General features: G+C 38.3%; 1 protein-coding gene across 6 annotated transcripts in view; it reads left to right on the top strand.

Moving 5' to 3' along the window:
- STAG1 (stromal antigen 1) overlaps positions 1–17,052 on the top strand; it is a 154,170-nt gene that overhangs the window by 60,432 nt on the left and 76,686 nt on the right. For 5 of the 6 annotated variants that reach the window (XM_015637464.3, XM_033516801.1, XM_033516800.1 and 2 more), the window contains one exon: positions 5,701–5,797. In XM_015637464.3, the coding sequence (XP_015492950.1) occupies positions 5,701–5,797 (97 nt within the window). Of the gene's footprint in view, positions 1–5,700; positions 5,798–13,027; positions 14,210–17,052 lie in introns of those variants that run through there. The other variant, XM_033516804.1, reaches the window with a different exon arrangement.

The following is a 17,052-nucleotide window of genomic DNA, read 5'->3' as shown; positions in this document are numbered from 1 at the left end:
TCCAATCTAAATTGCACTTTCACACATTAGGAACTACCTTCTCCCCAGTAGCCATCTGTGTAGTTTCTTCAGTTTTTACAAAATTTATCCTTAAAAGGCTTTTATTCTTTTTTTTTAAAACCCAGCCTGAACAGATTCACTTAAAATATTTTGCCGAGTGTTTTAAGTCTCTCACTACTTGTCTTTTTTCCCCTGGGTCCTTATTTTAAGTGTACTAAGTTCTTCTCATTATCTGTTCAAGTATATTTTCTACTTTTCTATTTCAGTTGCTCTTTATACAGGTTATTGAAATATTTAATTTCACTGTGCATTCCTTTTTTAATCAGTTTCAAATTTCATTTAAGTGACTGGGATTTTGGCAGAAGTTGTTAGTGTAAGCTTTGATTATTGGATTTTTTCCTACCTTGATGTAAACACATTGCACACCCATTCTAGAGTAATTTTTTTTCTTTCATGTTCACTGTAAATGAAGCATGTCCATGATCAATTGTATGAAATGGCAAATTATTTAAAGTTCCTTATACTCAATTTGCCTTGGTTTACAGTTGACTCAGATCTTCCATTTTAACATGCACTTTGTATATGGTGTCGTTTGTTTTCCCTTTTGTTTTAGCACTGTTGCCAGGTTGTTACTTAATTGAAATTGTGAAACAGCTTTTTTTGAAATCAGCTTTCATTAATATTTAGTGGGACTGTGCTAATTTACATGAACTGGCAATGTGTCCTCTGTAGTCAGTCCCTCTGGTTCCTTCAGCGCTTAATGCTCCTGAATTCTCTCACACTGAAGGAATATGAAGTGGATTCATAGCTGCAAAGCCTAGTAAGATCATTAGCTTCATTATTTCATTCATTGCATCTGACTTGCTTTTACTGGAAGCCCCAAACTGCTGTTCCTTTTCAGTAGTGTAAAATGCTTTGGTTTATCTTTTAGCAGACTTTGACATGTGAGGGTCAATATTTCTGCAAGTTGATCGATTAGAAGTTGTTTACTCAGACTGTGCATCTATTCTGCTACTTGCTTGACTTAATTTAGGCTTCTTATTTGTATAAGGTTTCTTACCTGGCATATTCTTCAAATTACGCTCCATGGTAGTTCTTAAAACAGCCTCATCAAAGAGTTCAGTTCTGTGACATTCTCTTGAAAACTGTTGCAGGCTTTGGAGAAATCTTTGTACTGACTCTATATTTGTACCATACATCATCTGCCATTTGCAGGACACCTTGAATTTTGACTCAGTTCTCATAAGAATAGAAGCAATTTCATAATTTTTTTTTAAAAAAAAAAAAAAAAAGTGTTTGAGTCTTATCTTTGTAATGTACCTGTATGGCCTTGTTGACTGTCCCAGAGATATGATGCGTGTATGTGTCTAGATGAGTCCTGACAGCAGGGAGTGAAGGAGGATTGTTGATATTGCTGGAGTCATTTGGAGGTTTTATCTGTGTAGTTGAGCTTGTTACCAAGGGAGCCTTTTCCTTGTGCATGTGCCTTGAAGTTGGTGAATCCCAAAAGCGTGGATGTGCTGCCCCTGGGAAGGCTGCAGCACACGTCCTTTAGATCTTGTGCCTCCCCAGAATGCTGAATTAATTATGTATTTCATGCACAGCATGTAAGTGCACATTTCCATATGGTAAATTCATGCTCCCCACTGCATCTGAAGGTAAAAACATCTGGAAGCAGATGGGTACCATTGGAGCAGCTCATGCTCATCTATTGCAGCCTTCTTTCCTAGATGTTTTGTGGAAGTAGGCAGGGAGATTCATAAGGATGAATGTTGGGGGGTGGAACCTGCTTGTAGCTACCTCCTTTCTGAAAGGGCCACCTGGTCTTTCCCTCCTGTCACCACATGTGCCTTCGAGATTTAATGATCCGTGCTTGGGACAGGTGACAGGGAGGGGCAAGAACAGGAGATCTCTGGGCAAATTGATCAAATGTGGGTCATTTCCCTGAGTTTGCTCTTGGATTATGTTAAAAAAAGGGTTTGCTGTAACCTGGGGCCCGTTGGTTAGAAATACTTGTTTTTAATGGGAGTCCTTCTCTCTATACATATTTATGCAAAATAATTCAATTTCTGGCAAGGCTTGCATGTTGCACCATTTGCTATGCTGCTGCCCCTGCTTTGATTCCTTTTTTGCTTGTATTCAATCTTTTTTCCTGGTATTTGGATTACTGCTGTTTTGTCTTGTTTCAGTGTATACTTGTCTCTCTTTTGGGTCTGAGGTGTGTCATTTTTATTTATTCATCTAGTGTTTTCTAGTTCTTATAGCTCTTTTCTGTTACATCAAAAATCAAACATTTGATTAAGTTCCAACTGTTGCAGCATATGTAGACTGGCTTCATTATCTCCTGTTGCCTTAAACTGTAATCTCTAACAAAATGAGGCAGCCAGCATGCCAAGTGTGTAAGAAGGGCTGAATGTGTGAGTCTGTGGGCGTTATTTTGGGGCACTGATTTTTAGGGCTTAGTGAATGCAGTTTCTGTGGCTCTGTGCTGATGCTGGCAGGTCAGGTGCCTGTATGTGACTTGTCACCTGCAGCCCCTCAGTCAGTGGGTCTCTCCTGTGGTAAACATAAGCGCTGTGCAGCAGGAGCCCTCTCTGCTCTCCACAGATGCCTGTTCAGAGCAAGGAGTTACACTGACAGCTCCCCCAACACTGACTGTGTGTGTGTGTCACACACAGTGGTGAGTGCCAAGGCACTGAGGAGCTTGTGCATGCCAGCCTAGATCAAATGGTCCCACAAATTCAAATTTTACTTACAGCTTTGTCAGTTCTCTGAGAGGTCAAGACAGTCTTTGTTTGATATCCCTCTGGAGAACCTTCACTCTGATTTTTCTGCTTTTCTTATCTACTGCTGCCACTAAAGACTCTGTATTGCCTCCAGTCTGGTCTCCAAGTCTGGAGATGAGCCACTTCTTTTCTGTAAATTGCATGATGGTTTTGGGTTGAAAGTGCAAGTGCCAAACTGGTAAGACAGAATGGGCCCCCAGTGCCCAAGGACACAGCGTGTCCCCACAATTCTTTTTGTACAAGAGACATAAAATAGAAGTGAGAGGAGCTGCATTGATGCTGCAGTTTGAGATAGTGCTGCAAAAATAAATAAATAATTGTATAAAAGAAACAGAAGCAAAATTTAAAGGTATTCCTTTACATTTCTTCCCTTGTGTTGTCCCCCTTTTTTAAATCCAGATGGGTTCACAGGCAGTATTTATAGCACAGTCCATGAGAAGCTGCAGTGGTATGGCTGAAGGGGCAATGTGTTGTAGGAAAAAACAGGAGTAAGGCTGAACGTGGGAGGGAATTTCTTGGGCCAGCCTTACTTCCATGGGGAGTGTTTTCTGTGAAACTCAGCTGTGGATAATGAACAGATGCTGGGAAACTAGTTATTAACACTCAGGAAAAGCAGCTGAGGTTTCCCAGGCTCAAAGAATATAGTAGACTTCAGAAACTGTCAAGAGATGTGTGACAGGAGTGGGCAAGAATAAAGATACAGAATTATTTCTGGGCAAGCCACATGGCACAGAGTAGGATTATTCTGCCTGGAAAAAGGTGGCCAGATGGAAGCATGGAAGATGCAAACAGGGGCTTGGGGTTTGTTTTTTTCTTCTTTCATAAGAATTGGGTCACACCAAATGGATCTAACAATTGGCAAGTTTAAAACACAATTATTCTTTTATTTTGCAGTGAATAATTAACACTTGCACACTGCTGCAAGATGATGTAGATATAAAGCTGGTTTAGACAGACACATCCATGGGAGAAGAAATTTGCTGTTTTAAGGGTCTGGGACCGTAACTCAGAAATATCAGTATATTCTTGCACTTATGCTTCTTAAGCTTTTCTCTACATGTAGGGAAAACTGTAGGCCAGTGAACCTGTCATCTGACCAAGAACAACTACTGTTTTCTTTAGTGTAAAAAATAACTTCAGCAATTGCATGTTGTTCAGATATCTACAGTAACAGAGCTGTTCAAACAAATCTTGTAAATTGGTAGTACACCAATAGCCTGGTCATTAAGCTCTGTCAATATTTGGTGTAGTAAATACTTTTTACATTTGGCTACATTTGGTTTATGTGCCCTGGAGAATTTTGCTGATTGATTGAAATGATTGATACTTCCAGGAACAGGTCTGAATTCACGATGAAATAACAGTGAGATAACATTCTAAATAAGTGATTTTGTGCTGCTGCTTCATGTTCCCTCAACTTGTGTGAAGCTTATTTAGAGGCCAAGATTTGCTAATTTCTTCTAAGTAGCAGATGGACCCTTTTTAAGATTGCTTCTCCTACAGAGTGTGTGTGCGCGCGCGCGCGTGTGTGTGTTTCGGGAGACAAAACCTGTGAAAACTTGAGTTTCCTGGAAAATTGGATGTTTAGAGATTTACCCTGGTTGTTGGATAACATGATAGTATTGCTAGTCTGCTCTTGGCTCAAGGGTGAGTGTAGTGATGTGTGTTAAACATGGAGAGCTTTGGCTCAGTACAGAGTTCTGTGTGTCTGGTACATACACCACCGGTTTGCATCCTTTTCCTAATTCACCTGCCAAGGGCCCACTGGTAGTCTTGGGAGTTTGCACTTGGATAAGTGGATACTGCAGAGGGATTTTTCAAGATCACTCCTTACAGCTACTAATCAAGAAAAAGGCTGATTTTTCTAAGAGATCAAATTATTTTGATTATTTTGGTTTTTTTTTAATTAAATCCTTTTCAGCACAGTAGAGGCCACTTGTGTGGGCATGGTGGGATGTTTGTATGTGTGTGTATTATTTTTAAATTTAATTTTATAGAAACTCATTGTCAACCTGAACTGTCCAGAATAAACTAATCTATTAGTTGCTCTGATAATATAATCAAGCTTTTCCTAATGAATGCTGTTGCATGTGCGGAACAGAATAATTTGTCTTTTCCCTCATAAAATAAGTCAAGTGCAATGTTTGATTACATTAAATACACACAATTCCTTACCTACAGTGTTTATGTAGCTGAGGAGCTTGGAATATCAGAGATTTTATATATATATACACATACGTACATACATACATATATATATATATATATATGTGTGTGTAGATTGGTCGATAGATAAATATCTCCTGGCCAACTGTAGTTCTGAGGGCAATTAAAAACTGAGTTTCCTATCCTGTGATCCAGGTAGCTTTACAAACACCCTAAGTCAAATTTCTCTGTATTATTTTATTTACTGTGTATTCCTCATTATTTTTTTATTCTCCTGAGCTATTTACAGTGTTCCTGGGTGACTGATGTACTACTTTGGCCTTTATAAGTACTGAGATATTCTCTATGCAATAGAAAATCAGTATTTATCCCAAAGTATTTCTACTCATCCATTTTCTGGGAATATATGTTGATCATTCTGGAGTAACAGTGTTTGTTTTATTCAACACAATTTTAAAACTGAAAAAATACTCTTAAGTAGTTTGGAGGATTTAAAGTAATTTCTATCTGAACTTGTGTTTATACAATATAATACCAGAAAATGGTGCATATAGTTCTGTTCTCTCTAACTATATTTGTTCTGTCTCCACCTTGAGAGAAGGTGCATAGATTTCTGATTTTGTACACATGTATAGCTATAACAAATAAATGCTAAATTATAAAATTATGTTCTGAAAAGAATAAGTCATTTGCCTTTAATAAAACACTTTTTAAGAGTCTCTGATAAGTATTCTTTTTTTCTTGACAGTCTGTGGTGGACGACTGGATTGAATCATATAAACAAGACAGGGACATAGCACTTCTGGATTTAATCAACTTCTTTATCCAGTGTTCAGGATGTCGAGGTACAGAACATGGGAAACAAGTTGTATAGAATAAATCTGACCTACAAACATGTGTTAATGCAAATGCTGGTAAAGATGGGGGAGACTCTTGGATTGATACTCCTTGTGTGCATGGTTTGTATAGAAATATTGTCTGCATTCCAGAATAACATGATTTAAAGCTTGTTTGTGAAGGGCTACCCTTTCTCTTTCTCACTTTCCTGTCATCATGCTAAAGTATACAAATCCTCACAGAGACGCTCTGCTCGTCAGCAACAGGAAACAAAAGATCTGGTACTCCAGGTAGGCGTATCTTTATTTCCCCTTTCTGTTTCTTCCCAATTTTTTAACTGCAAAAATTGGTTGGTAGCTATACCTTAACTTGATATTTTTTCTTTCTTTTTAGGAAAATGATTTTTTTTTTTTTAAACTGAAGAGGAAGGAGTCAGCCTTCAGTTCACTTTGCTTAGCAAGAAAGATTTTCTGTGGATGAGGCATCAGAGTTATTTATTCCTCTGTAATACTTTATCATGTCAGCAGCGAGTGCCCTGCCTTTTATACCCTGCTTAAGCAGTCTCCGTTACCAGGCATGCAGCAGTCAGCCATTCTAGCATTCTGTTGCCACACCGTGCCTTCTAATGAATTTTTCATGTGTTGTCTTTTTTCAGTTAACTCAGCCTTGAAAAGAGACAGAGCTCCACTCTGTCTGTAGTGCCCAGAACCAAACTATCTACTGTTTTCTGATGCTTCCTAGAATTTACTTGGAATAGAGTTGAAAACAATGCACAATTCAGAAATTCTTTTTCTTCATTTTGTGTCTGATGTGGGAATACACCTTTAGGCATTAAATGGTCTGGGCAGAAGTCCCTTTTCTTCCTTAAGTGTAAGGTGAAGTCTTGAGTAGTTAAGAGTATCAGAGAAAAGAAATAGGAACCATTAGCAGCTTCAGCAGCCCTTTTTCATAGCTGAAGGAAATAAATGTATTTTGTGGATGACAGGAAAGACTGAATCTCTGGGAGCATTCTGTGAAAGGGCTGAAGGTTAGGGCTTAGGTTACTGGCCTGTGTCAATGTCTGCACTGTTCACAGAGAGCCCCTGAAACATTTTTCAGTTGTGTTTGGCAGCTTATATGAAAGTAGTTGTATTCTGTGTGCTTTTTCTTTTTTCTTTTTTTTTTATCTCCTGAAAGTGTATGTGACAAAAAAACAATTCTACAAGCTTACTTGTATGAATTTGGGCAGCATTAAACCGAAGGCATCCTTGGCCATATGTTTATCTTCTTGTTGATATAAACTTTTGGTGAAGGCATGTCATAAATATCTTCATTCCCCTGCTGCTCTCTAATTTATTCTCCCTTTCATTCTCTTCATTAGAGAAAGAAATACTGTGATAAGATTCCTATTTTTTTACCCCTTGTTGGTGAGTGATGCAGGCTGAATGCCCACTGTCAGCCATATGCTGCTGGAGCAAGTGCTTCCCAGAAAAGCTTTCTGTTACTGGCTGGGAGGCAGCAGCACTGCGAGTGCCTGATGTCATTGACTTACTTGGCTTTTCTTTGAGATGTGACTTTCCATTTTCAGTGCTCTGGTCTGTATCCCAGGGCTATCTCTGCTGAGCTTTCAGTGCCTTCTGGTTCCAAACTGCAGCAGTAGGAGAAAGGAAGCAGAAATTACTTAGTCCCCAAGTCATTAGTGTGTTTGGGAGATTTATTTCTGTTTTGGAATTTTTTTGCAGTGGCTACAGTAACAGCTCTAGAACAGGGTTAAAAGCCTGGCAAACAGTGCAGTTCTTTCCAGTTTCCAGTGATATGCTTGTTTTCTAGGATAAATAAGAGCTTTATCAGAAGAGAGTGGATTTTATTGGTAGTCCACTTAGGGTAAAGTGCATACCAAGCTTTCCTTGATGGAAGTGAGAAATAGGGGGTTGTTTTGTATCTTGTGAGAAAGACTTAAATTCTTTCTCATGGGTAGATGATATATTATGACATCTTTATTTCCCTTTAGAGACTTCATTGACATTCTTGCTTATTTCTATTTCTGATAAATAATAGCCATTGTGAATCTCAATGACTGCTTTATCTTCCTTGATTTTCTTCTTTTCAGTTTGCTCCACTAACATTGTCTTGGATTCTCCAGCCTCCTTTCCCAAAGCTGGATCTAAATGCTGGCTGATAATATGTCTGTTTGTGATCATTAACTGAAGGGAGGAGGACAACTAACTTGGGATGAAGTTTCTCAAGGAATTGTGATGCTAAGTTTATAAATCTACCATTTCAGTAGTGCTTAGAATCACTTTACATCTAAATATATGTCAAGTACATTTAGCTTGATGTGTCCTTCAGAAGTTTTGAGCAGGTGGAAGAGTGTGTTCCCACTTAATAGCTTTAATTAGAAATGGAGACACCAAACTGTTTTATTTAGAAGCACTTCTGACCCTGAAAAGATATCTTTCTGTTTAGAGAAACATTGATTTTTATATATTTATCTCATTCTCTTGGGCAGCACAGATGAACGAACCTCTTGGCATCTTCCAGCTTTGATTGTAGCTGTTGCTGAAATGAGAAGTGATCTATTGTAAATATGAGTAAGCAGCCATATTACGTAAATTGTTAATACTAACAGTTGTTAAATTAGTGGCTTTTGCAGGTGAATGTAAAAGATCTGTGCAATTTAAAATTCAATAAATATGCACCAAATATTCAAGCATGTCTGTCCTTTGTCAACTCTTCTGAGTATCTATTTAATGTATGTAATTTAAAAACAAAACATAGGAGATTAGGTTTTAGTGTGACTCCAGTAATCCTTCTGTGTTTTTAGAGTGCTATTTAGTGTAAATGAGAAGTTTCTTGTATTGAACTGTCAGAACATCTCAGTTCAATAAGCAGATTTGCATGGGAGTTGGTCACTTGTCATCTTCCCTGATTAGTTTGCCTGCTCAATCTGTACATATGTTGCCTTTGCTAATTTTGATTACAAGGAAGTGAAATAGTTATGTAAAGAATTTTTCTTTATCTTGCGTGTTTTTTTCTTCTGAAAATACAAAAAAAATCCCTGCCTTTCACAGCTTGTCTGTGTAGTCTTTTCCATTGTGTTTTGCTGAATTTCTGTGGCACAAAAATGGTTAACAAGGACTGATACTTTCACCCATTCATGTTTTGTTTCTGATCCTTTTAAAATGTGTTGCTGCTTCTAGAGGGAAGATCTTGTATCAGATAGTACCTTAAAAAGGTGAAAAGGTAAGTGTTAAAATACTACTTCTTTGTGGAAAAACAGTAAAATTGCTGATGGAAGTCCTTGAAAACAAAACAGGTATATCTGTTGGTAGTAGGTGTTTATTTTCCATAGGATTTACAATCTGTAAAGCAGGTGGTGTTGCATTTACTTTCTTATTTCAAAGTCAGGAGCAAAATGTCAGAGTTTTCATTATTAGGTAACAAGGAACTTTTTGACATAAGCTTGTTGTAATGGTAAAGCCCTCTCTTCAATTAAGTGCCACTGGACTGGGACAGTATCCACACTACTGAAATTTCCATCTCCACTGTTGTGCTTTGGTCTGCAGCATTGTGGATTTAGACAACCTCCTCCCTTGCAGAAGTGTTGCAGATCAGTGTTCAGAGTTTTCTGGGAGTTTTTGTGAGCTCTTTTCCATTGCTTTCTTCTTTGTACAAACATATTTTTGCTTTTCCCCCTTTTTTCTCTTCTTCCTTTGAATGTTTATGTAAAGCACAGCATTGAGTGCCGAGCTCTCTGAGCTGCTTGCAAGCAAACTGAAATGTCTAATCAGCAATATGTACGTGAGGTCCCAGAAGGATTATAACTGTGTCAGTGTGATGCTGCATCAGGGCTAATTAGCTCTGCCTCTCAGTCTGAGTAATTAGCTCAGGTATCCTGCTCTGCTGCTATGACAACCAGGCAGTTTCCATTTCTGGAGCTCCCTGGATTTAGAGCTGACTTGGGTATCTGCATGGCTGTCAGCTCGTGCCTTCTGTTATTGATAGAAAACAAACAGAAAGCTCCTCGAGCACCCTGACCTTTCTACATTTTAAAGGCAGAGAGCCATGCTTGTGGAATAAATATTTTTTTTTCCTAACCAGAAGCAATTAATGGTTGAAGCAGCCTCTTGAGCTGTGTAGGAAAACCAGCCACTGAGTTCATGGGAGAAAAGCAGCTTTCTTTTGCAGGGGAAAAGGGTCTCCCATAATTGAGGAGGAAGCTACTTGACTGCTTTCAAGTGTACAGTGAATTTATTCCCATTCCTTCTCTCCCATCCATCTGCTTCCCTCTCATTTATTTTCTGCTGGGTAAGACAGAAACATACATCTTAAAGCAGGTTTTCAGAAGTGGTCTTTGATGAGCAAATATTCCAGCTGTCACCTGCTGTCCTGGATTTCTGGTGCTGTTTAAGGCTGGGTTTTTCCTGGTTGTGAGTAAACAGAGATTTGTCTATGACTCTTTCCCCAGGGGCTTAAAGCCAGACCCCTTTGTCGAACTTTTCCTGTGAATCAAACACTTGGGGTTCCACATTCTCTTCCCACCTTCTTTGAGTGCCTGGTTGTTCCTCATCTATTGTAGATCTTCTGTCAAATTCTGATTGAATGGTGCAAACTGAGCCAATAAGTGCAGGAGTTCTGAGTTACCTTGATAATTTTGGTTTTTATTAATGTTCTAATTAATGAGCTTAATTAAGGGCAAACTAATAGATATCTGCTTTGCCAAAGGAAACTGAAGGCTAAAACCAGGAAAAAGTAGCATAGAGTGGCTATTATATGGTCTGTCAAAAGCAGTGAGCAAGTGCTTGCTTTGCTGTTGGAAAGAATTCCAGAAAGCGAGTTAGCCAGGAAATAGTGTTGTTTACTTTTATTAATAATATTTTAATAGGGGGTGTAACATGGTAACTAGAGAAATGGTCAAAAAAAATTAGTTGTCCATGTTCTGTTCTGTTTTGTGATTGATGGAATCGTTGTTCTGTACAGGATGTTATGAGCTACAAAGAAAACTTTGTTAAATCTAATTCCCTGCATATGAACCTTTTGCAGGGAATTGCAGAAAGTGACAAATGTTGCTGACTTCAGTATGTGTTAAAAAGCTTTACCATTTCAGTCATTCAGTTATTATTAAGAAGTTGATTTCATAAATATTTTGTATTATGACCAAATTAGAAAATACTGCAGTTCATTGCATTGGAGATTGTATTTTTATTAAGTATATAAAGTCTGCTTTCCCACAGTTTCTTCTACAAAATACCTTTTCAATGTGTGAATATAGGGGAGAATGTTGCAAAGTAAGAACTAAGATACATTTTGAAAAATTGTTACTTGCGTAGGATTTAAGTCATAGCAATGTCAAGGATTTCTGAAATATTTTGTATGCATAGTATAAAGAAATAAATGCACCCCAATAACTATAAAGCAGGTAAAAACATGCTGTTAGCCACATTCAGAAATTGGAGGATAAGACTGTAGGATGGAATTGGCTTAATCTTAATTTCACGTGTGGTGTAGATAAACAAGAGCTGAACTTTCTAATTCTTTCTGAGCCTTGAGGTAAATTTTATAGTGTGTTTATCTTGAAGTGAAAGCTTAGAAAATGCAAACTGAAAATACGATGCAAATGGCTCGGGTGGAAGGTAAATCACATTACTAGGCATAGATTAAATGTTTCATTAATTCTTTAAATGAATATAGGTAAAGTTTAAAAGTTCATATCAGACACTTGACAATTATTACGGTTACATCAAAATCAGTTTTTGTGAAGAAGTACAAATAGTTAATATCAGTTGACATTCTGGAAATTAAAGCTTTCGTTTTGTTGTGTGTATAGTTTTAAATCAAAAAGGTTTTTTCTATTTCTTCCTGTTTGCTGCTGAATGTATTTGTACTTGTAATTTACTTTCAGTGCAGGAGACATGAAGGAAGGGCACACTGGTTTGTGGTTGAAAAATCTGAATGAAATACCTCCTGTGCTGAGTTCTGACTGCAGTCCAAGATTTCCCTCTATGAACTGATAACAGGAGCAACAGTAATTTAAACCAAACATATTTTTCTTTATTACTTACAAACTATTCACATTGCATGTACAACAGCAGACCAAAAAGGAAGGAGCTAGCTTAAAATCAGCTATTAACTAATTTATGGGTATGGATTAATACAAACTTCCAAATAATTTAAAACAAATTTATTGAAATAATTGACAGAACTCGTGGTACTAGAGTATTTTGGAGCAAGTCTGTAATGTAAGGAAAGAGAAATTAGCTTTGAAATGAATTCTGCACTGCTAGTTCTGTATAAGTTCAAATCTCTGCTGAAAATGAAAACACTCCTTGTAAGCCTGGAACAAAGTCTGTGTTCTGCCCCTGTCTAATACTAAGCTCAGAGCTTGTAAATTTATTTTTGGCACTGCTCACTGGAGAAAAATTGCGCAAGGAGTTCAAATACTCTTGCCTGTTTTCCACTATATTAATTTAATTACATTCATATTGATCTGCAAAATAGCACTACTCACATGACTACAGAGGTAAAACTTGAGAAGAGCCTCAGTTAGACCATGCTTTTAATGCTACAGCTTTTCAAGAGAAGAGCAGTAAATATCTTTTTGTTTTAGTAATTTTGAATAGTTGCTGCCTTACTAGCCAGATCTGTGCCATTTCCTCTTTATTTATGGGTTTTTTTTCTGTATTGTATATGAATTTATTACAGGAGGAACACCCTCTGTACTAAGCAGAGGAGTAAAAGCCTTAGTCTGATTTATTTTTGACAGTATTATTCTCAGGCTTGTGAACGAATTATGTCAGTGTATGAGTTTGCTAGCTGTGTGTGATACACATTGCTGGATTTACTGTAGATGACAGGTGCTTCCTGAGAAGACAAGAGCTAATTATAAAAAGCAACCCAATACCACTAGATCTTAGATCTTTTCTGACTGGATTACAGATTGGTGGAAAAGTACTCATGTCTCTGGCCTTTCCAAAGATGCAAATTCTGCTGAAGGTTTAGTCAGAATTTTTGCAGACCAAGGGTAGGAATTAAATTGCAAAAATTATATTTCTCTTAGCAAACACTGTAATTGTGATTCTCTCTCCTTTGCTTTAATGAAGCCATAGACTTTTTGATAAAGTGCAGGGCTGATACACTGTAGTAATTATGTCTGAAGAGGAGATGGGGATGATAAGAAAGGTCTGTATCCTAATGAAAACGTGGTATCTCTGGCACAAAGAGAGTGGTTAAACCAAATCAAATATTCTCTTCATCTGCAGGCATTCACTAGTAGCTGGATATAGGAAAAAAAGAAGCTTGGATTTCAAAGAAGAGCCATAAATTGGAAGAAGTGGACTCTGAAGCAGATCCAGTCCTGCTCACATTCTGCCACTGACTACTTCTTTCCTTATTTATATCAGTCTGATCAGATTGCCTCAGCTGTCTTTAACCTGAACTATGACCAGCTGAGCCTTACAATTATTCATGTCCTTTTAACTGGAAGTTACAGCATTTTCTGGCACTGCCAGAGTCAAAGCCATTGCAGGACAGAATGTTGTAAATGGCCTTTACCTTGTCTTTCCTTAATTGCATGGAGCAGGTAATGTGGTAGAATGTTTTTGGGTGTCTGGAAGGGTAGGAACAGGTGTTTGTACAACCTTTACAAAGGAGCAGTCAGGAATTCCCTGGCTAGCAGTCTCCCTTCTCTTGTTTAAGGACTGGTAAGCCCAGCAGAGCTGAGCCCAGTTCTTGGGTGACTGTCACCAGCTCACAGGTGTAGAGTTTTGCATTTCTTTCTGGTAATGGCAGTAGCTTAAATTTCAGCTTTGAACTACTGGTGTTGGCCCTCTACCTGTGTAGCATTGGCTGTGAAGGGATAAAGCTTAAAGGAGCAGTCACTGGCCTTTAATAGGCACCATCCCTTGTGGGAATTGGCTTCTACAAAGCCTTCTACAAACTTCTACATTTTTTGGAAAACCTTTAATGTAGTTTGTCAGATTTACCACTATCTCTAATCTTTGTTTTGTTTATTTCATCATTATTGAAATAAATGTTCTGTATAACTTAAAAGTTCTTGTGACTTAGGTAAAAGGGCCTAGAAATACTGTCAGCAACTTACATGAGTGAAAACAAACTGTATATATGTTTAGTGACATAGATACAGATGTAGAGGAATTTCAGTTTGAGGTGACATAAATAAAGGCAGTTTCTGTACTGTTGGTTCAAACCTTCTTTGCCACCCACTTTGATTTTCAGCTTACGTTCTTCAAGTCACTTTAATTAGCCATTTCAAGTGACATTTTTTTCATTGATGAAGAGGAGGCAGATGTATTTCAAGAAAACAACATCTTTTAAGGTTAAGGTATTGCTGTTATTCCTGTGTTCTCACAGCCTCACTTGTAAGCTGCTAATTTTTTCCTTACGGTGGAGAAGACTGAAAAGTGCAAAATCTAAGACATCAGGTAAGTCTGTTTCCACAGATCTCCATAAAACTAGAAGTACTTTCTTACAATTAGAGCTGGACTTAACAAGAGTTTTTCTTTCCAAAGTTTTAAACGAAAAATAGAGAATCTCACCAACTAGAAGCATCTGTGTTTCCCATGGAAGTCCTGCTGTAGGCAGTGGCTGTGTGTGCCACAGTGTACTTTTAGGGAGTTCCTTTGGTTCCAAGGATATTGCTCACATGACATGTTTGAAAAGATGTCAACCGGAGTCCTCGAAGTACTCCTTTCAGATTGGTTTGACAACCAAAACAGGCATGGAATCCCATGCCATTGTGTAAATTAGCTGCTGATCTTGGGAGCGGTCTCACTTTTGGAGTCTGAAACTGTTGCTGAATGGTAACAGTCAAGTTGCTCCGTGACCTTTCTAGTCTTAACTCCATGTCTTGTAACAAGAATTTAATATTGTATGTGTCTTGGTTTTACATACTGTTTAGAACCAGCTGTAAATTCTCACTTCTTGTTCCCTGTCATTAGGAATCATAGTGGATATAATAAAAATTCTCTCTGTAGAGACTTTGAAGACAGTTTACTTCTGATATGCAGCTAGGGGTTATTCTAAAGCTGTGGCCTAACAAAACAAAAATCTTAAGTGATTTTTGCAGTTTACAGAACTGTAAAATGGTTTAGGTGGGAAGGGACCTTAAAGCTCATCTTTTGCCACCCTTGCCACAGGCAAGGACACCTACTATCCCAGGTTGCTCCAAGCCCCATCCAACCTGGCCCTGGACACTTCCAGGGACAGCATCATTTCATCCTGGCATGGCACCATGAATAGAATCTCAGCAGACCACATTCTTTTCAGGTTCAGAGGAAAGGAATCAATTTGTTTTCATATCTTGTTTTATAATTTGGTGAATTGGGTAAGTGGCCAGTGATGAAGTATCTTTTTGCTCAGAACAGTGAGAAGGTTTAGAGTTGGCAGCACTTCGATATATAATTTTCCAACCATTGCAACAGGTCTTTTCAACCAATTGTCTTTTCAACCAATCACCATGGAACTTGCTTCCAGAAGATGTAAACCTTGTCATTAATATAGAGAAGAAAATATATGTCACTCACTTACTGGTATCACTTGTGGGTATTTCAGTACCAGATTGAATCTTAATCTGTAATTGAATCCTGATAAACAAACAACTGCCATGAATTTTTTATCTGACTTACAAAGAATTTTATCTTAGTGATAATACAATTATCACTATTGTATCACTTAGTGATACAATAGTGATAAGAAGTTAGTCAAGCTGACTAACGCTTTCTTCTCAAGATTTGTTAATTAATGTGGGTTTTTTTCTTTTTCACTTTTTTTCCCCCCTCCTTTTTCCCCTGAAGATGGCAGTTTTGTGGGGGTAGAACTGAAAAGTGAAGGTCTGTTGTTGATGGAGAGATGCAGAAATTTGCCTTACTGGTGTCATATGCTTATTCTGAAAGAATAAGAATTTTTATTAAGAATAAAGAAACAGTGTATTCTAATGTTTCATTCTTGAATGTATTTGTTGTCAACTTCTAACTAAACGCATGGATTAGAGTTTCATTTTTGATGTTTGCCTTTGGAGTTTCTTACCCTTCTGTCAAACAGACACTTCTTTTTTTCTCCTTTTTGTGGTGTAAAAGTACACTTGGCCTGTAAAGGTTTTAGAATATTTTCTCTGTCCTGTATTCAGCTCCACTTCTAGTACTTACAGGAGAGAGTGGCTAACATGAAAGGTTCCAGCCCAGACCCATTAATAGCAGCGTTTGCAAACCATTTTGTCTAATAGCAGTGATGGATATTCTCACTCTCAAATTTTAATATTCAGGATTTTTTTCCCCTCTGGTTTCCATGGTAGCCTGTAACAGCAGGATTATTCATCAATTATGTGCTGTGTGTAAAAATCACTTCATAGAGTTCTGAACTGGCTGCTTCCTTGGGAAGAACAGGCTGCTTTTTGGGAAGGAGAGCAGTCCTCAGTCCAGGTAGTGCTCCCTTCTGCCTGTGCTGAGCAAAGCTTCCAGTTCTTTCTGAATGGAAACAGGGAGAGACATCATACTGTGATGAAAAATGCATTTAACCCTTAGGGAGCTGGAGACTTTGACCTCATGCAAGCAGTTTAAGGTGGTGGGGATTGTGAAAATGTGCAGTCGCCCTTGCATCTCTTTCTTAATCTTGTCAGCCTGTAATAACAGCAACCAGTATTAAATGTCATAGAATCACAGGTTGGTTTGTGTTGGAAGGGATCTTGAAGCTCCTTGTTCCACCCCCTGCCACAGGCAGGGACAGGTTGCTCCAAGCCCCATCCAGCCTGGCCTTGGACACTTCCAGGGATCCAGGGGCAGCCACAGCTTCTCTGGGTAACCTGTGCCAGGCCTAACCACACTCATAGAGAGGAACTCCTTCCTAATATCCCATCTAGCCCTGCCCTCTGGCAGTGGGAAGCTATTCTTTATTGTCCTGTCACTCCAGGCCTTTGTCCAAAGTCCCTCTCCAGTCTCCCTTTATGCACTGGAAGGTGCTACAAGGTCTCCCTAGAGACCTATAAAAATTAATTACATGTATGTAGTCTAATTTGTAGGGAAAATGCAAGGAGAAGAGAAAACATCTGTAACAGTGGAATGAAGGATGGAAAGGTAAACTTCTGCCTTTAAATGCAGCAAAGTAAAAGGGCAAAGGAAAAAATTACGGATTCTGAAAACTGCAAGAAAGGAATAATGTGTTCTTTTGAGAACACATCTCCACAGCGGAGCTTAGGTAGCAGGAGAAAAGAGACACAGGCAGGCGTACATCCCAAACATCCCAGGTTTTGCTTTGCTTCAACAGCTAAAGT

Source organism: Parus major, chromosome 9, assembly GCF_001522545.3.
Source record: "Parus major isolate Abel chromosome 9, Parus_major1.1, whole genome shotgun sequence".
In the NCBI taxonomy this organism is placed as follows: domain Eukaryota; kingdom Metazoa; phylum Chordata; class Aves; order Passeriformes; family Paridae; genus Parus; species Parus major.
The sequence above is the reverse complement of the archived record's forward strand: the minus strand, read 5'-3'. Positions and strand labels throughout refer to the sequence as shown.